Source organism: Aspergillus tanneri (assembly GCF_003426965.1).
Source record: "Aspergillus tanneri strain NIH1004 chromosome Unknown AapTan_5_pilon_pilon_pilon, whole genome shotgun sequence".
NCBI lineage: Eukaryota > Fungi > Ascomycota > Eurotiomycetes > Eurotiales > Aspergillaceae > Aspergillus > Aspergillus tanneri.
In genome coordinates this window covers 329,358-349,969 of record NW_022984632.1, presented here as the reverse complement: position 1 = coordinate 349,969, position 20,612 = coordinate 329,358, and the positions used below count along the sequence as shown (strand labels likewise).

Here is a 20,612-nt window from a genome sequence, read left to right as displayed (position 1 = left end):
AATTGATGCCATGCGATTACTTGGATAGGAAGAAGTCTAACTAGATACTTGATATTAAGCGATTGCACTTTCAGACAGAAAACTGTGATTTCATTGGCTTTATCATAAAGCTTCTACTACTGCGCAGGTAGTCCAAATAGCATGAACTGCAACGGAGGCGGAGAGACACGAAAAAAAGAATTAAAGATATTAAAAAAAAACACGATGGTGACGTAGCTAAATAATCAATTATATTTGTTCTGATGTATCCATCCAACTATGATTATATATATCATTCTGTATATAGTCCCTCACACAGTTCCAACCCTCGTCCTTCCCATGTACATATCCAGCCTAAACCTTGGCCTTCGGATCCTTGTTCTCGAAGAAGCGCGCGATCGTCACACCCACCCCGGACGCAATCACCATCGCCGCCGAAAAGTTCCACACCGCACCAAATCCGTGGTCGCCAAGGATCGCACCGGCGATAGGGGTACCGGCCAACGCGCCCAGGGAGATGATGGAGAAGCCCATGCCCATGCGGGTTCCGATCATAGCATGGTTCTTCGTCAGCGACACAAATACCGTCGGGGGCAGAGAAACGAAGGTGCCGGAGAAAAATCCGAAGATCAGGCAGAAGACCACCACTCCGCCGAGCGTATGCACGGACAACAACGTCCAGATGAGAATGGCCGTGATGGTCACGCAGAACACCAGCATGTTCATAGGCCCCAGATAACCGGCCACGAAGTTGGGCAGGATTCGACCAAACACCGAGCCCGCATTCAGAATGGCCAGCAGGTAGAACGCCAGATCACCCTCCGTAATATTCCGGGTTTCAGCAAAGAATTGGATGTAGAAGAAGGGCTGGAAGACAGCACAGTTAGCCACAGACGTGAAGAGACAAGCATTCATACATACCACGTAGAGACCCATGAATCCAATGAGTAGCGAGACGGCAAAGATCACTAGACGGTTTAGCCTCTATCACGTAAGATCAGACGAAAGAGAAAGAGCGTACCAAACTGGGGCTCCTTAAATGCCTGCCAGTCCCATAGTTCCCGCTTCTTGGGAGGCAAGATACGCACTCTCATGAGGGCGATCGGGATCATCAGAGTAGCTAAGAACAAGAAGCCCAGCACTCGCGTGGCCCACCCGAATCCAATCTAATATAGTCAGTGCGACGTGAGAACCGATAGAAAAGTGGAAATCGTACCTGTTGTAGAAGCCGTTGGAAGGCGATCGGGTAAACTAAACCACCAAGACTGCTACCTGATGCGGCGATACCGACAGCAAGAGGCATTTTCGACGTGAAATAGGTGGGAAGAATGGCAACAGATGGGACAAACAGACAGCCAGCCCCGATACCAATACAGAAGCCCTGCGCCAGTAGTGCCTGCCAGAATTCGTGAACCAGCGAGGTCATCATCTGGCCGAAGACAACAAGGAATGTGCCTACAAAGAGAAGCGGGCGGAAGTAGCCTGCACACTCCATGTCAACCAATGTATTCAAACCGCCTTCAGATCCTCTCTCTTACCTGCATCATAGATGGGGCCCGCCAGAGCGCCCACCAGGAGAAGAAGAAACGCCTGAATCGAGCCAATCCAGGAGATATTCGACGAGGAGGTCTTGAACAGCTGCCCGGATTCATAGTATGTCTGGTAGACGCCAAACGTGTTGATCATTCCCCTAGGTCAAATATTAATACCCACACGAATCGCCGCCTTCAGAGTACCGTACCAGGTATTGAAGGCCAGGAAAAATGAACCCGCGACCTGAAGCCAAGCGCGAAGGCCTCCGTTGGGCCTGGTCGCCCATGGGTTCTCAGCCGGAGGAGGTTGACTTGGACTCTTCTTCTCGTCGAGTTCATCCGCCGCGCTTGGCCGCGAATCCGAAGTGGATGGTTCGTCAGGCATGGTGGCTGAAATTAGATCGATTCCTTCGTATCAGATCGTGCGAAGGATTCCTCATGTCACAGAGGGAGCACCTGGCGGGAGAGGCTTGAGTCTTCGTTTCTCCCTGAAGATACAGAGAAGGACGGGGAACAGCGAGCCATTCTCCTGAAGAGAACTGATAATATCCCTTCCTGCTCGCCCCTCGGCTCTCCGATGGACCGAGCCAGATGGGACTCACAAGGGCCATCACCGACTGTTATGAACATCCCCGACTCTCAATGTCACGTCGGGTATGTTCATCGGCGATGTTCAGCGCATCGACCAGGCGCGCCTCGCCCGACGTCACGTGCATGGCTGACATAATCTGCAGACGAACTTCGTCGCGAATCCTTCGACTTCACATCACCGACACTAGGGGAGAGCTCAGCTCAGCGGCCTTACCAGTGTGGAAAATGGTTTTCTGGCACGGAGTGCACACTCTATCCAAGGGACAGTTGCCAGCATCCTGTTCCAAGTCTTGTGTATGTCATTCTACCAAAAATGGCGCCCTGAGCAAATAACAAGCGAAATCATATAGTCTGGACGTGCATTGAGCTGTTTAATCGACATTAGAAGCCTTAGCGCCATACAACTCGGCGCCTGTGGCGTCTGATGTAAGTCATGATGATTTCTGAGGACGAGAAACCCGTATTCAGATCCACTGGACGGCACAGAGCGAGACCTCTTCCGAATAGTGATATGTCATAACGAGTTCAGCGTTTATACAGAATATACGGGTGGGGGATGGGCTGGGCAGGCCATTGAACGATCTGACAACGTGGCTGTCAGATCTCACCACGTGCAGAGACCTGCAATTCGTTGTAATAAGGCTTGCTTCGCGTGTTTTTTACTTTCCCTACGGCTCCGCCCAGGCGCTAGAACTTGGTATCCTCTTCTCTTCCAGACGAGAATGTATCCGAATACGAGACGGACGGATCACTGTGCCCGAATTAATGACGAGCGCAATTTCGATGTTGTGATCTAGCTTACCCGATGGCATTGAACCGAATCTCACGAAGGAACACTGGCGTCAAGCCCCAAGTGGGCTGGATTATGATCCATTTAAATGCTTACTTGGGCCGTGGGAATCCTGCGTCCAGACGTCTTGTAAAAAGTATAGAAGCACAAAATGAGTGCAAACATGCATATTTATCTCATTGGCGATCAGACCGCCAGCATCTTTGAAGAATTCCAGAATCTTCTCCATGATCGTGAAGACGCCTTTTCACAGAGCTTCCTGAATCAGGTCTACTTTCTCCTCCGGGCCGAAGTGGCTAAAGTTCGCGGGATACATTCGGATTCACTGCCGAGATTTTCGAGCCTTGCCGATTTGCTGTTGATTCGACGCGATGGGAAGCTCCATGCGTCTTTGGACCAGGCCCTCGCGTGTGCCTTTCAGATTGCAACATTCATGAGGTATGCTCACTGCGATTTACAATGTTAATGGAAATCGAACTGACTGTGGCAGTCGATGTGGCAAATCTGGCGGGTTATATCCTCAACCAGGCGACTCCTACGTGGTGGGACTGTGTACGGGAACACTATCCGCGGCAGCAATCTGTGCCTCCAGGACTCTGACGGAATTGATCCCGGCCGGCTTGAAAGCCGTCACTGTAGCTTTCAAGACAGGGCTCCTGGCCCAGAAAATGGCCCAAGTGGTTGAAAAGCCGAGTAAACTGGGTCGAGACAATTCCTGGTCCGCCGTATTTTGCGGCATAGGCCATGCATCTGCCGACGAGAGCATTCGAATATTCTCTGATGAACATGTCAGTGTCTTTTATCATCACTTAACTGTTCACGCTGACCACTCTTACAGGCATTGCCACCATTGTCAATGCCGTTTGTTAGCGCTGTGGCCGAGAATAATGTTACCGTAACCGCTCCACCCTCGGTGATGGTCTCCTTGAAGAATTCAGCATCATTTTCACAGTACCGCAATATCACTTTGCCGTTGCAAGTGCCATACCACAGCCGTCATCTCTTTACGGAGAGCGACATTTTATCCATCCTAGATTCCACAAACATTGATGATTGCTATAACCGGCAACCATTTCTGCCCTTAGTGAGTGGATACACGGGGAAAACCGTTTGGGCCGGAACCTTTCGTTCTCTCTTAGAAGCCTCCCTCCAGGATATTCTCTTGAACCCCATCCGCTGGGATCTTGTTGCACCTCGTGTTGCGAAAATGGCCCTGTCCGTGTCCGAATCGTTTCCTGCGGTTCACCCCATTGCTACTGGCCTTGGCCGCTCTCTCACAAAGGCCATGGAATTCGAAGCGGGTCCGAGCTTTTCGCGCACCCAGGAACCCCGTAGCAAACCTGAAAGTCCGTCGGCTGGAATCAAATCTAGAGTATCTAGCGGGACTGCAGGATCCAAAATTGCGATTGTTGGGATGTCTGGTCGATTCCCTGGCGGTGGGGATAGCAATGAGTTATTTTGGCAGCTCCTTCGAGACGGGGTGGATACGCACAAGGTCGTTCCTGCGCGCAGCTGGAATGTCGAGACGCACACGGACCCAACAATGAAGCGGAAAAACACAGCTGCAACGCCATATGGATGTTGGCTGGACCACCCGGAGCTGTTCGACAATCGATTCTTCTACATTTCCCCCCGGGAAGCGCCGCAGGTCGACCCTGCCCAACGTCTGGCCCTCATGACGGCCTACGAGGCTATCGAGCAAGCGGGAATTGTTCCCGACGGTTCACCCTCCACCCAGAAGGACCGTGTTGGAATATTCTATGGATGTAAGGACCCTTGTCTATTTCCACTGACAACATGCTAATGGCTCATGCTTCTAGGCACATCTCAAGATTGGATGGAAACCAATTCTCCCCAGAATATTGATACCTTCTATATTCCGGGCGGAAACCGAGCCTTCATCCCAGGCCGCATCAACTACTTCTTCAAGTTCAGTGGTCCGAGCCTCTCCATCGACACAGCATGCTCGTCAAGCTTGGCTGCAATCAATGTGGCGTGTCTATCCCTATGGAATGGAGACACCGATTGTGCTATTGCAGGAGGGACCAACGTTCTTACAAACCCGGACCCCACAGCTGGACTGGATCGGGGGCATTTCTTGTCTCGCACTGGGAACTGTAAGACGTTCGACGATGGGGCCGACGGATACTGCCGTGGTGAAGGCGCTGCCACAGTCATCTTGAAGCGTCTGGAGGATGCTCTGGCGGAAAACGACCCCATCCAAGGGGTGATCTGTGGCGCCTTTACAAATCATTCGGCAGAGGCGGAGTCCATCACGCGACCCCATGTTGGTGCCCAGCGCGCGATCTTTCGGAAGGTCATGGATCAGGTACGTCCCAATTGCAGAGGAGCACAGATTTTGCACTAACACGGCATGTTGCAGGCTGGAGTGGATCCTCAAGATGTCTCGTATGTGGAAATGCACGGCACTGGCACCCAGGCAGGTGACGCAGCCGAAATGTCCAGCGTCCTTCATGTGTTCGCTCCCGAAGGCGCCAAACCACGCAAGGACGATCACAAGCTTTACCTTGGATCGGCCAAGGCCAATATTGGCCATGGAGAGGCGGTGTCTGGAGTGTCCAGCTTGGTCAAAGTACTCATGATGCTCAAGAAAAATGAAATCCCTCCACATATCGGCATCAAGACAAAGATCAACCACCGCTTCCCAGCCGACTTGACAGAGCGCGGAGTCCACATCGCCCGTGAGCCCACCGCCTGGAATTGGACAAAAGGTCAACGAAAGGCATTCATCAACAACTTCAGCGCCGCGGGTGGAAATACTGCCATCCTCATCGAGGAAGCACCCCCAGTTCGGACTCTGGAAGGACGCGATCCACGCTCCACGCACGTTGTAGCCGTGTCTGCCCAAACCGCGCCGTCCCTCAAGGCAAATATGGAGGCCCTTAAGGCCCATATTTCTACACTCCCCAATACGGAGAACGTCTTGGCCCAGCTGTCCTACACTACAACCGCGCGAAGGATGCACCACATGTACCGGCATATAGTCTATGGATCAACGCTGAGTGACATCAAAGCACAGTTGCAGTCTGCCATTGACGCGGATGCTGGTTCCAAGAGGGTCGTTGCTACCCCCAGCGTCGTGTTTGCCTTCACAGGCCAGGGGTCCCAATATCCAGGGATGGCCAGGCAATTGATGAATGATGTTGACTCGTTCAGGATGGATATTGCTAAATACGAGCAGGTCGCAATTGCCCAAGGGTTTAGCCCCTTCAAGCACATTCTGACCGCCAGTGACGGGGAGTCTACAGATTACCCGCCAACAGCTGTTCAGCTGGCAATTGTGGCTCTCGAGATGGCGCTGTTTAACCTGTGGCGGTCCTGGGGCGTGTCCCCTACCGCCGTTGTCGGACATAGCTTGGGAGAATATGCTGCTCTCAATGCGGCGGGTGTCCTCTCCGACTCCGATACCATCTATCTGGTTGGAACTCGTGCGCAGCTCCTGGAACGCCACTGCTCCCAGGGCACCCACAGCATGCTTGCCGTAAAGGCCGCTGCTGAAAGTGTCGCACCTCATCTGACAGGTTCGGCTGTTGAAGTTGCGTGCATCAATGGTCCCCAGGACGTGGTCCTCAGCGGCCGGGCCGACATTGTCAATAAGTTCCAGAAACGCCTTGCCGAGCTAGGATTCAAGTCGACATTATTGAAGGTCCCGTTCGCTTTCCATTCATCCCAGGTGGATCCTCTCCTAGCGGACTTTGAGGCTAGCTACGCTGGTGTCCGTTTCTCCGATGCCACCGTTCCGGTTCTCCGTCCTCTTACAGCGGATGTGACCACGGAAGGCAAAGCCTTCTCCGGAGATTACCTTGCGCGTCATTGCCGCCAGAAGGTCGACATGCTTGGGGCCGTACGGACTGCAGAACAACAAAAAGTCGTGGCCGCGTCGAGCGTTCTTATAGAACTTGGTCCTCAACCTGTGGTGTCCGGGATGTTCAAATCCACAGTCCCATCTGTCACTGCATTACCAACACTGAAACGGGGGGGCGATACTTGGTCACTGATTCCACCCGCCATGGCAGCGCTATACAACAACGGCGTGGCTGGCCTGAAATTTGCCGAATACCATCGTCCTTTCCCGGCGTCGCATCGAGTGCTGGAGTTGAACTCCTACTCCTGGTCTTTGCAGCCGTTCTGGATGCAGTATGAGCATGATTGGAGTCTCAAGAAAGGAGATCCGCCGACAGCAGCGAGCGCAGTGCCGCTTCCGCAGAGCAAGCCGTTCCAGCAACTTGAGCAACAGCCAGAACCGCCCAAACCAAAGGCGATGACGCTCAAAACCACGACGGTTCATAAAGTCGTCGAAGAGAAACTCGATGGATCCGGTGGATCGCTGATCACGGAGTCCGACATTGCCAGTGAGGAGCTATCCGGGTTTGTCAAGGGCCATGTCGTCAACGGGGTCCCACTCTGCACTCCATCGGTCTATTGTGACATCGCGCTGACGATCGGGAAGTATCTGCGCGACAAGTACCGGAATGAATGGGCTTCTTCGCTAGTCGAAGTCTCAGACATGGTTGTAGAACGGGCCCTGGTCGCTCAGACCCAAGGTCCACAATACCTTCGCGCAGTCGCCCGGATTGATTGGAGTACCAAGTCCATTACCACTGGATTTCACAGTGCTGATGCGGCGGGAAATCTGCTGGCGAAACATGCTGCGTGCGTCATTCGTTACAGCAAGCCCGAAGTCTCGAAGGACTTGGCGACTGAAGCGAAAGCGTCGCGAGAGCGGATCGATCGTCTCTACGATGGGCTGGCGAAACGTACCACATACCGATTCAGCAAAAATATGGCCTATCGAGCTGTGTCTGCACTAGCTACATTTGATCCGGACCACCAGGCAGTTACCGAAGTGGTCCTGGACAGCGACAACCGAGAGAGCTCGAGCACCGTGAACCTCTCTCTTATCAAGAAAGGCGGTGATTTCCACACCCATCCGGCGTTTATTGACAATATTTCGCAGGGGGGTGGGTTTGTCATGAACTGCAATGATGATGCGGACCTGACGAAGCACATCTATGTGAATCACGGTTGGCGGTCGTACTTGGAGCTGGAACCGCTGGATCCATCCAAGACTTACATGACCCATGTGCAGATGAAGGAGGGCGAAGGGGGCATGTGGGAAGGTAATGTACTGGTCTTCAACGGCGATAAGCTCGCGGCCCGGTTCGGTCGTGTGTTGGTGAGTCCCAGCCGCAGCATTAAACATCCATCTGGAGAGACTGCTAATCCATATCTTCTCAACAGCTTCAAGGCGTCCCACGACGTTTGATGAATATGATACTTTCTCAGGAGTCTGGTTCAAAGGCCCCATCGAAGCAGGCGACGAAGAGTCAGCCCCAGCCGAAGCCCCAGCCCTCACAAACTGCAGCAATACCGAAGCCAGGACCACCAACCAGTGCGCCAGTGCCCGCAGCAGAGTCCCCATTGCTGTCAGTCCGCAAGGCGGACAAGGTAGCTAAGCCATCATCAGGACGGATCGAGAAAGTGATTGCAATATTGAGTGAGGAGAGTGGTGTTCCGTCGAACGAGCTGACCGATGAGACCAACTTTGCTGATATCGGAATTGACTCGCTTCTCATCACCATCGTCTCTGGCCGCCTGATGGAGGAGCTAGATATTGATATCGATTCGAGGGAGTTCTTGGACGAGCTCCTCACCGTCAAGGACCTGAAGAGAAGGTTGTCCGAAGGTGAGCCCGAGGATGAGGCTAGTGAAATAGAGGCAGCAAGTGCTCCCCCAATCGAGGTCAATTATGTTGCACAAGAAGCACGGCCAGAACCAGTCGTCCCACAACCCGCGCTGAGAACAACGCAGGCTCCCCAGGTGGACTTCGAACCAATGCTTAAGATCATATCAGAGGAAAGCGGAGTTCCCTTGGAAGAATTAACGGATGATGTCAATTTCGCCGATGCCGGTATTGACTCTCTTCTCTGCGTCCTGATCACCGGTCGCTGGCAAGAAGAACTTTCCTTGGAGGTGGATTCCACCACTGTGTTCTCCGAGATGGAGACCATAAGAGGGTTGAAGAACTATCTGGCGTCGATACTGGGGGTTCCAGAAGTGCCTGTTGAGCCTCAGATCTCTGCGTTGGGGCATACGGATTCCGGCAGCGCCACCAGTTTGGTTCCCGATGACACCGGCGAATCATCGACGGATGAGGACCGTTCGTGGAAAGGCCTCACGCCAGCCACAACGCACAGCGGCCACTCGACGCCTCCCCCATCCACTGCCGCCGCAGAGAAGCTACGCATAGTGGAAGAATCCCGGCCCCCTCGCCGTGCCATCCCCGACGAACAGGTCCCGAAAGCCTCGTCCTTGCTTTTGCAGGGGCGGCCACGTACAGGAGTGAAGAACCTGTTCCTGTTCCCCGACGGTTCTGGCTCTGCGTCCTCCTACAGCCGAATGGGGAAGCTCCAGGCAAACGTGGCCGTCATTGGGCTGAACTGTCCTTATGTGCGCAACCCTGAGGCGATGACATGTACCCTGGACCAAATGATCCGCCGCTACCTGGATGAAATACGCCGACGTCAGCCGATCGGTCCGTATAGTCTTGGTGGTTGGTCAGCGGGTGGCATTCTGGCGTACCGCGCCGCACAGGAGCTCATACGCGAAGGGGAGACAGTAGACGACCTCGTCCTTCTCGATTCCCCGGAGCCAATCGGTCTGAATAAGCTGCCCCAGCGCTTCATTGATCACCTGGAGTCGTGTGGACTCTGGACGGATGGGAGTGCCGGGAACAAAGAGAATACACAGCTCTCAGCCCGAGTGGCCGCCCACTTTGATGCCATCATGGACCTCCTCTGCGACTACTACGCCGACCCGCTGCCGGAGGGATACACTCCCAAGGTATCGATACTGTGGGCCACGGAATGCCTCCTCGATGGTGTTCGGTTCCCCAAGCTCCCTGCTGGCGACGACGATGTCGAGGACATGAAGTTCCTCACCGAGCCGCGATCCGACTTCTCTGCAGGGCGATGGGCCAATTTCTTCCCAGGCGAGGAAATCTTCATCGAACGGGCGGCTGGGCTGGATCATTTTGGCATGATGGTAAGTAAGACCCTGCCTGTGTCTGGTGGTGGAAGCATAGTTTTCTGACTTGATGTACAGCGGAGTTCGGACGAAGCTGTAGCACGATTCTTGGAGAGGGCGTTCGCATAGGACTGTGTGCCAGAAGGTGTCTCAGCCAACACTATGCAACAGTTAGTTCGGGCAGTTCCGCAAACTACAGGGATCAATATGTGGAACGAAGAGGGGATACGCAACGCAGGCCACAAGACACATCAATATGGCGAGCAGAGGACGGTGCTTTTTCACTTAGTTGTCTTTTATATGGCGATACGCCGACTATTTCTTTGTGTTTTCTATCGCTAACTGTCTTTCCTATGTGTGGGTATTATGTATACAAGGCGTTCAGGGCATAAGGCTCTTGTTTTATCGGCGAGGTGCTATCGTTTCTAGTTAGAAATTTGATTCATTTGTTGTGTTCAAGTGCTGAGAGAGTAGCTAGAAGGAAAAATTCAGGGTGCTATGCATTGATTCTGTAGACCTATTTCATTAATATCGTACTTGATATAGGTTATTTTTATTGGTATTTGATACAGATACACGAGTCAACATCATCCAACACATCTCACATTGCCAGACATGTCAAATTCCGCGGCTCAAACAGGCCTGGGCATGCGTTGCTGTCAGATAGTATGCGCCTGAACCTATTTAGACCAAATCATGTGATTTGAGTAGGGTGTTCGCGAAGCACAATTCTCTTCAATTCAGGGGGCTTGCGCGAGCCGACTAAACTAGTTATCTAGATGGGGTGACTAAGTGAGGCCAGGTGACCATACCGAATATGGTAGGTCCCTAACATAGGGGTCAAAAAATCTGCGAAAAAACCAAAAAACAAGCAGAGCATCAAGAATATAATCAAGAGCCCAACCAGCTCAAATCATTCAAATAAGACCTTTTTACCAATCGTACTCTATTTCCTCTTCGGAACTTGCCGAATATCTGACAGTTGTTTGTGTCAGAATGAACTAGTCTTGGTTAGGACATTATGTGAAATATATATATATATGATACCTCTAATAGAGTTGGGCACAACATCTTTCTGAATACAATCAGTTTAGACATCCTAATCAGAATCCCGTATAATCTAACAGTTTGCTAGCTAGCCTGTCTTTCGCATATAACTCCCCACGGGTGGGGTGGATGTACGACAGGTCCTGCGCGAGTATATGATATCTCCCTGGGACGAGATCTTGGTTTCCTGTGACGAAGAGATTCAACAGATGCTGGTTGACATCCGAGATTCCAAGGTACTAGGAATGAAGCTTTGCGTACTTCACTGTAAGGAAGCGTCTTGTCCTGTGGCGAAAGCATCCTGGTATAGTCAGCACATCAAGCCTAGCTAGAAGCATTTTTCGTGTCATTGTCTTCGAAAGATCGACGCAGCATTGCAAATTCCCCAATTCCAGTATTCCCGCCCTTCATACAAGCAGTCCCTCATCACCAAAAACTAGGGTCAGACCTGGCAGCGGATGCCGAGGCTTTTGGAAAGGACAGGCGGTACGGTTTCCAGCTGCAGCAAGGGAAGTGCTCTTACCTCTTCCGGGGACACAGCAAGAAACTTTGCAATGCAGAACTTGTGCGACTGTTCGATATGTATTCAAACCAGGTCATTTTATAGAGAGACCTCCTCCTGCTTCTTCTCCTCGAGTCCTTCGCCCCCTGGTGTGATGTCTGGCACCAAACTGTGCTTTGCGCTCCAGAATCTCGGCCTCTAAACGGAGAGTGGCCCCAGAGGCCTGGTGTTGGATCGAGAAGGTATGGCTGGGCAAGAACTCTGAAGACGGCTACTCTCTCGTGGGCGTGTTGCTAAGTCAAAAGATGTCAAAGAATATCCTTGGCCAGAAACACAAGCTTACAGACTAGCAGAGTCAATTGATATTGTTGCGCAGGAAACTATGTTCTTCTTTTTTGAGACCGCATTCCCCATCAGTATGCTGGCACGTCTCATGCTGTATAATATTATGGCAAAGCCAGGATATATCGAGCCATTATGGAAAGAGATCGAGGCAGCTTTGGTCTCCTTCGATTGCGAGTGGGTGTTTGAGCTCATGGACAAGCGGCCTCTGGACAAGCGGCCTCGACTTGAAAGCTTTACCCAAGAGACCATGCGTCTTCAAGGTCCCATAGCCTGTGCGTGACATCTGATTGGATTTCTTAGGATGCAGCAGTAAAGTACGTGAAGATAAGGAAGAGAAAACTACCAACTGGAACCAGAAATTCCAGATATGGATAACTTATCTGAATCTCGATGGAAAATAAGGATGCAGATATGGACCGTGAGGAATAAAAAATATGAAACTATGAGGACTAGCAGCAACACCATTCGAGGTTCTATTAGCACTCTGCTAGTACACCACATTCTGCTTAGTTCGGCCAATAAAGATTACAGTAGAACTACAGCCACAAAAGTTTTTTGTATTTAACCTCCGTTCATTCACCTAGGACATTTATTTGCAAGTACCTAAATACAACTCCTTCCAAGCCGCCTAATCATTCTTCCCTCCCAGCATTCTACCTATATATGTCCAGCGGTTGCCAAATCTGCATCTTAGCCACACTTGCTGCAAGAAGCCTGTTCGACTGTCAGTATTGAACCTGTTTCGAATAAAATAGCAGCGTAAAACCTACAGTACCGGTACCAACGCTCGCGATGCAAGCGGCATCGGCAATGGGGTCTGGAGTATCAAATCAGTAAGGGTCCAACAAACATGTCAGCATCGAAAAACGTACTAGCACCTAGCTCTGCCGCAGCAGCCGCACAAGCAGCGCTTTCACCAGCAAGGGAGGAAACACAGGCTTTAGAAAATGTCAATACACTGTAAAAGTACCAGTTGTCGAAAACCACCTACCCAGCCAGTCGCATCCTGCGGCCTTCATGGATTCAGTGTAGGCAGCAGCGCTGCTGTGTAGGTCTTGCAAGTTCTGCGCACCTGAAGCTGGAGCCGCAGAGGCAATGGCCAGAAGAGATGAGATCGCAATGATAAAACGCATTGTGGCTTTGAAGTAGAAAACTTTTGATGATATTTCCCGAATGATGTTGTTGGTGCTTTGTGTGGTGTTCACAGGGAATGAATGAGACCTTTATATAGATCGAATTTACCCTGCGACGGATGAGATTCTACATGCTGGCCAAACCAATCCCGTATTCGCTTAATGTCACCTACGTGTCTTTCAATGTTAATGGCACATAACCGGCTCCATTCTTGACGATTTTGGAGTCTAGCAAATACGAGAGATGTGCAGAGAGACGGGAGATGTCTAGAAATACGAGAGATCAACATTGGTATAAAGTCCACAACCCTCAGCCGGGGCAGACTTTGCCGGCTAATGGAGTCATACTTGAGAAGGATTCCTGGAATACGGAGACTGGAGCTGTTAATATTTTCAAATCACAGCAGCACATCGTGAATGTTGGGCTTACTAACATATCTGGCGGCCCATCTAAACTTGGGAATATCTGGAGGCTAGGATTTGTTTAGGAGAGCGCACTTAACAGCTCGTGTTTTGATCCACACTACATTATATTGAAAAGTGACGGGTACACTGTCGAGCATCTACCAGAGCGCTGCCTGCCATTGGGGTGAGGATTACTTGCTTGTTAGCAGAGCTGCATGTTACCGATATTCTTGCTCTGAACACTCCCTAGACATGCTCATCAGGAAAAATGGACCAAAAGCCTTTATCTAAAGTGGAATGAAAGCGAGATGTAGCAAGACACTTCACACGAATTATCTCCGCTACAGCATGCCAGTTGGCCCAGATGAATCGTAATTCTCGGTAAAACTCCGTTGTGCAGAATTGCTAGTGTGAGAGATTTACATACAGAGACGTTGCTTTGTTAGACTTCAAATAAGATCCCAAAATAGAACATTAGGCTATGAATGCACGATGAGCTTGGTTCGAACAAGAATCTCCTTGGCGACTTAGCGATGGCAGTGGCTTGCGCCTCCCGGGGCCGTGCAGATACGAAGGGCCGACCCACACCAAATACGGGGGATCCCACAACAGCAAAGTGGCAAATGTAATCAGCATCAACTCTTGTCCTGGAGAATTACCCTCATGAGGTTTCAAAAGTACATACGCTTTTTGTATCTTTATACAGGAACTGATCTTCCACACCCTGCTACTCCTACTTCTCCTTTTTCCTCTTGTTCAATTTCATGTTCATTTCAAAACACCATTACTTGGGTGGACCACTCCATACTTCAAGTTGTTAGTCATTAGAGATCATGGATTATTAACACGATGTTAATTACGAGATAATGCGAGACTATTTCCATTACTGGCCTACAAGGGTAGGGTTAGACCTCGCCCTTACCAGTGGTTGACCCTCATTTCTAAGAGTTAGTGGTTCAGAGCTCGTATCTGCAGATCAGCTCTCCTTTAGATGTTAATTACCCACAGCAGGTGGTCCAGGGGGGTATTCACAGCACGAACATATCTTAAATGGAAATAATCTATATTCTGGCTTTAATTTTATATCTTTTTATAAAACATGGTCAGTATTTATGAAAATGCGGATAAGCGTTAGTGAGGGTCTCGCGCAAGGGACTAAGACGTCACCAAACACATGGGACACCTATCGTGGGCATGCATTTAATCTATCCAATAAATCTTCTGTCACGAGAAGGATGCTCAATGAAAGAGAAGCACAGCTTGATATGGGGCAGGACGCTTTTGGACAAAAACCAACCTAGCACCGCATATATAACCTGATACGATGCACTTCATCGACATGCCCTTTGACACTCTATTGTTGGGTGGAACCAACGGGTAAAAAGCACCATTAAAAACCCATCATCTGAGGCGCCTAGTGGAATGCCACAAGAACGTGCCAGGAACAGTACGCGAAGAATTATACATGGAAGTGTCTAAGCCCTCTCTATATCTCCGAGCCTAAGGATGAAGCAATCATGGAATACTGTGAGTGGCAGGTATAAAATATCACTTGTAACACCCTCAAAACTGCTTTCGACAATTTTGTAACGTGATGCTCGAGAATAATCTTGATCTTTGTATACCAGTATACAAGGATCAAGACTCGGAGTTCTTCGTCGACAGGGGCATAAAGATGAGTATTGCTCGATGTTTCGTAGAAGACATTCAGTGCTGGGTCAAGAACATGAAGAAAAAAATGCCTATTTATGAAGTAACATAAAATAACTAGCTTAGTGTTAGCGTTTAGCGTGTTTTCTCGGACGTTCCAGGTGGTTAAAATCGAAAGCTCAGTGTTTATTAATTTTTGACCTCATCGGTTGTTCAATTGCGTAGTCGGAATGATTGTTCACTGATCCTATGCCTTATTTTAACTGGATAAAAAAAAGGCTCAGCGCAGTCAGAATACCAGGTCCCTGTTAGTACATTAAATAGATGTCTATCTATAAAAATGAGTCTACACTGATCAGGAAACAACAGACGGCTATTATCTTTTATTTAAAAGAGTATTCACCCTTATTCAAAAAATAACTGGTCAGCATGTTGTATTCAATTCTATTCATTCCAATGGAATTTAGGGAATTGTTGCAAAGCAATATACTGGTAGGTAACTAGTTAGTAAGTACTAAGAAATTACTAACTTCTTAGGCCTTGGTCAATATCTTTATGTTCACCGACTGATTCCAGTTACAATGAATTACTATATTTTGCCATGTTCACTTTTTCGGACAATTACTGAAGCAGTTGAGAGCAGTGATAAAAGTCCAGATGTATCGGGTCGAATGGTGCGCTTAACTGATTACAAATCAGATGACTATGATCAATTGTGCAAATTTATTGATTGGCTAGTACTTTATATATAATTATAAAGTAGTGACTAACTACTTAGAACATGAAAATGAAAAGTTCCAGGCAAGGGCAGCACATAAAAATACTCCTGTTCTTAAAGCTGGGCTTAATAAAAATTTGTCTAATATCCCAGTGTTTATTTATGATTCTATTCGGTATCGTACCATTTCAGCTGAACAGTCGCATTATAAAGCCAATGTAGCAGGAAGGCGATTAACATTAATAACAGCGACCCAAAAGTAAGTACTTCATAACCGCTTAACAACTAATTAGAATGGGTAGTTACTGAAATATTCTTTTGGTTCTGCAAAACTCGACAAACAAGATATTTTCCAGTAATGTGATGGGACTGGTACAACGCGTACTTTTCCCATCCGTCAACTCCGGGGTTAGGTCGGCTTAACCACTTAAGAAACCACCGATTCTTGGCACTAGTGTTTTGGAAAGAGTGAAAGTATACATAAGTGGTGACAGCATTGTTCGGATCCACTGTATAGAAGACTCTCTTCTGCTCAGATCCAACCCACCCAGGGTCTGGTCGACCCTCACTGGTTCCGACACACCGTAAGCCAATCATACCAGTATAGTATCCCTGCCATGGCGCCGGGTGTCGGCTGTACCTCGCAGTTCATTTCAATGGTTAGGTGCTCGAGTTTGTTCCTTGCGTATGAGCTAGGGCAGCTCGGGAAAGATTTTACCAAGTTCCTCCTATGTTGTAGGGCGGTCCTACTAGCAGGATTCGATAGAGCTGCCAAGGGCCTCGGTTGCTTCGCATTGTTCCCAGTAGATCGACCCACTGTGATCGGTCCACCCTCGAGACAACTAGAAAACTTTCGACCTCTAGTGAACATGGCCTTGTTATCACGCGCAGTATTTGCACATTTCTGTCTTGGTGGCACTCTTGACTAGTTTACCGCACCCTCGTTTTTTCCTCTCCCACTCTCTTTCATTCTTCTCCTGCCCTCTCACCCGCATTCCCCGGCTGCATTTGATAATATCCTCCTCTCCTGCTCTGGTCGTCCGCCTCGCTATCAGCACTACTCCCCTCTCCTTCTATCCTCTTGCCTGCTCGCTTAGCATGCTCAGTTTGAAGGCACATCTTGTCGCACTCAGCGTGGTGGGCACCTGGGGACGACAGGTCGCACGGGCTTGGGCTTCGGAGAGGTCGACGTCGTCTTCCCACGCAACGACACCTTTGAGCTTATGCCGCTTATGCCCATCGGCTTTGCCGTCCAGAACCCTGTAGGTATCGAGCAGGTGTATCCGACTTTGAAGTACATGGTGTCGTCGCTGAATATACCAAGCGAGGATAAGATCCACTGGACGCAGCTCCCCATCAGAAGTTTGCCCGCCAACAAGGCGACGACAACAATCAAGATAGCCTCTTCAATCGACTGAACACTGAATACAAGTGGGAATTTGCTTGCACGATGAGGTGGACGAACTGCTCCACGCTCGGACAATGGTGGCGCCTTTGACGGTGATCACGGGTTCGATGACCAGGATGGCTTCCACAGTAGGACATCTTGGTCCTATCAAAGTTTCATCTTCAGCACTACTAAAGGGGACCATCAGCTCAACCTCGCCGCCATCAGCACCAGCGACGACCGTGGCAAGACCCAGGCCCTTGCCTTCAACATTACCAGACCCTGAAAGCCCCTCCAAGGTCCCTGAAGGGGAACGGGCTCTCGTCGTGTGCCCTTCTCGCGTGTCCGGCACCCAATCCCCGTCCTTGCAAGGTCAGCGTGGCGCCTGAAGCTGCCTCGAGTATTTCATTGACCCTCGCCCGCGCCAAATGATACGCAGCGACCCCAGCTGTCAGCTACCCACCCACACTCCGTGGACCCATGCAGCCTTCTTCGCACCCTATGAGATGAAGGAATCATGGTCTTGTTTAAAAGTGCACCGGACGTTCTGCGTATTCACCCGCGATCCAGATGATCCTGGTCGCCGAATCCAATGTCCGAAGTACGACGTAAAAATCCATCCCTCCACCACAGTGTGCAATCTCAATGCCTGGTCTTTCACCATCTCTCAAACTGGCCCTGATATATATAAGGCACGCCCCTATTCTCGTCGATCCTGAATGACCTTCCCAGCTCGCACCCATTGCAGTTGAGAGTACTGAAAGCCTATCTGGAGCTCGGTTAACATCTCGCTCACACACAACCTTTCCTCCTGCTACCAACCCCTTTCCCTCCCAGCGCCTAGACAGCTCGATAGTGAAGCTTGAGATCGGGCCGTGTCGGCCATACATCTGATAGACGACCACAGCACAGACATGAAAGTGACCGATAACGAAGGGAAGACGGTGCTCCATTAGATTGCATCACGGGCGAAGGATTTTGAATCCGAGGATTTCATGAATCTAATCGGCTGTAGATAGAAGGGGGGGTGAAAATAGATACAAAGGACACCAGTGAGGACACAGTGCAACAGTGGATATCAGTAAAGGCCGAGAACAGATAGGTGGATGACCTGAGCTATGACAATAGATGTGTTTGGCTCGGCATCGGCATCAGAATCGGCATCAGCATCGGCATCAAGTGTGGCTGGGGCGGCCTGGACGACCCTCTAATGGACGAGCAAATTAACGATATCGAGCCTCACCCTAAAGGGTGGTTAGGATCGGCCTGGGAAAGTTTTATTTAAACCTGGCTGTTTGAGGCTCTCAAGTGACATTCCTTTCTCATAAACTGTGTCGACTTGTTCGGCAGCTTGGAGAAGAAAATCAATCAATTCATAATAGCTAGGAGGATATTCATGAAGAGATGACCATTGTGAAACATGTAACTAGTATATGTTAACCCAAAAATCCTCATTCACACCTCGCCATCCATATATGGATATCAAAGATATCTACCAAGACAGACTGCCCCCTATCAACAGTCTAGAACCCGACTGCAGCATCATACCAACCATTAATCTCCTGCACTTTGAAATTAACCTTACCCACACAGTCCCCATATTCATACGGTTTGCCCACTTTCGCAGAGACTCCCTGAGCAGTGGTGGTAGGATTTCCAAAAGCGACATCAGTCCACGGCAACGAGCCACAAGTGTGACTGGGCTGTCCATTCCAGGGATAGTACTCGATAAACCCAACCTGTTTATCCTTGATCCCGCCGGTGCCAGCAGGCAAGCTGTACGTACCAATGTGATACGATTCTTTATTGGAAGCGTCCACGAGCGTCCCAGTCCAGGTAGTGCCCAATGTATTTTTAACAACCAGGTTATATGCGTGGCCATAAGGCGCGGGGATCTCGATGCTGCAGCTAACACCTGAGCCTCCGTCGGCACCGTCATGGCAGTTGCTGTCGGTTGTAGTGGTCCCGTCGATAAAGCTGGAGAATACGGCATGGATAATGCTGCGGCCGTTAGAGTCCGGCCGAGGTTGAAGACCCGTATATCCGACGTCGGACACGCCGTGGAACCCGAACTGCTGGGCGAAATAGTATCCTTCTTCGTGGGGTGCATTCGCAATGTTCATTGGGAAGGAGATGTCTTTTAGGCCGACGGATGGAGCGTTGGTAACGCTCCAGTCAATGCCGACTAGGGCTTGCGCGATGATGGGGAGGGTGGTAAGCAGAGCGATGGTCTTCATAGTGGGAACTGGGGACGCTTTTGTAGATTTGGCAGATGGTTAGTTATACACAGACGACAATCGTGAGCAGGAGCGTATTTAACCCTCCTGAACGTTTACAAAATTGACTAAGAGGAGGGGGGTGTGAACGAGATTAAGCGAATAATAATCCTTCGACGATCAACGTGCGGGGTCAAAAAGTTTAGAGAATGGCCAAAGACAGTTGCTTAGATGAATTTGGGAACTGTACACATAGCTAAATATTTACGGGGTTTCCTCGCACAAGCACGAAATTGATGTAAAATGAACAGTACCCAGTTGACTCAAAGATGGGCAATTACCTGATCGAATACTGGGGCGACCATTATCTGAAGCGGAGATTATAAACACTAACTATAAGCCGACGTCCAGATGAAACGACAGACAGCGGCTTGCGTCGTTTAGTGATTCTGCTCGCAGATGTTCGACTCCACCTTGAGGCCGTGATTTACAGTCGCCAACAGTGTTAGGTCATTTGGAGCTGCCCGACTCCACCAACGAGCCATATGTAGTACCTAGGGGTGAGAAATCAAGGAGACTATAGCAGAGCGGCTTGTGAACTGGTGTTCCAGTTCTGATTTTTTATTCCACGAGGACTAGTGCAGTATTGTCCGGATTTGCAGTCAAAGGGGAGATGGAGTTCTTCAATGTACGCTGAGCGAGGAAGCTAGTGAAGATGTGATACTACTGTTTATTCACTCCAAAGAAATAAAAGGCACCGGCTGTGTAAATGCCGGCATGATCGGGTATGTAATTATTCCCAGGCCGTTGTATCCACAGGGTCGTATGGAGCGATTGGACGCCGTTGTTTCATGATCTCGCTGGAGCCACAAGACCCTTTTTCAGTGAACCATAAAACAAAATCCAGAGTCTTAACCGTGTATTATGTTAGGTGTGGTGCGTCACCTAAACATTACAATGCGCTACTATATAAGGTGCTCAGGAATATCTGATTCTATTGGGATCAGATATTGTGGCCTTTAGTTCAGTGGAACAGTTAAGATCCTGAGCTTGGCCATAACATATTATGTCTCGACATTTGCTGCGCCACGTCTAAGATCTGAGACGCCTCAGATGCCAGACTAGGGTCCGACTTTGTTTTAGATATGTGCTGCCAGGGGCTATTAGGTGTAAATAACAGCTGCACGCTTTGCAGAAGCCCTGGTAAGATTTTCTCATTTTCTGCTTGCATGTATCACGACCTAAACTTAGGGAGCGTTCCAGAGGCTAA

The 20,612-nt window shown here is 49.7% G+C and overlaps 4 protein-coding genes across 4 annotated transcripts; 1 reads left to right on the top strand and 3 right to left on the bottom strand.

The window, feature by feature from the left end:
* Positions 1–333: 333 nt before the first annotated feature.
* Positions 334–1,896, bottom strand: ATNIH1004_009519 (uncharacterized protein; the record flags this gene model as incomplete). Its single annotated transcript, XM_033574111.1, has 6 exons — positions 334–846; positions 901–947; positions 1,001–1,145; positions 1,196–1,461; positions 1,518–1,669; positions 1,721–1,896. 6 exons carry the CDS (start codon positions 1,894–1,896, stop codon positions 334–336), a joined length of 1,299 nt encoding a protein of 432 aa, XP_033422129.1.
* A 1,147-nt stretch (positions 1,897–3,043) lies between these two features.
* Positions 3,044–10,068, top strand: ATNIH1004_009518 (Type I Polyketide synthases (Type I PKS); the record flags this gene model as incomplete). The annotated part of the gene is made up of 7 exons (XM_033574110.1): positions 3,044–3,330; positions 3,383–3,680; positions 3,731–4,658; positions 4,713–5,221; positions 5,276–8,089; positions 8,155–9,957; positions 10,018–10,068. 7 exons carry the CDS (start codon positions 3,044–3,046, stop codon positions 10,066–10,068), a joined length of 6,690 nt encoding a protein of 2,229 aa, XP_033422128.1.
* A 2,455-nt stretch (positions 10,069–12,523) lies between these two features.
* Positions 12,524–12,966, bottom strand: ATNIH1004_009517 (uncharacterized protein; the record flags this gene model as incomplete). Its single annotated transcript, XM_033574109.1, has 4 exons — positions 12,524–12,547; positions 12,604–12,650; positions 12,706–12,771; positions 12,825–12,966. 4 exons carry the CDS (start codon positions 12,964–12,966, stop codon positions 12,524–12,526), a joined length of 279 nt encoding a protein of 92 aa, XP_033422127.1.
* A 3,846-nt stretch (positions 12,967–16,812) lies between these two features.
* On the bottom strand, positions 16,813–19,363 carry ATNIH1004_009516 (uncharacterized protein; the record flags this gene model as incomplete). Its single annotated transcript, XM_033574108.1, has 3 exons — positions 16,813–17,078; positions 17,205–17,429; positions 18,679–19,363. The coding sequence occupies 3 exons, from the start codon at positions 19,361–19,363 to the stop codon at positions 16,813–16,815; spliced, it is 1,176 nt and encodes a 391-aa protein (XP_033422126.1).
* Positions 19,364–20,612: the final 1,249 nt, after the last annotated feature.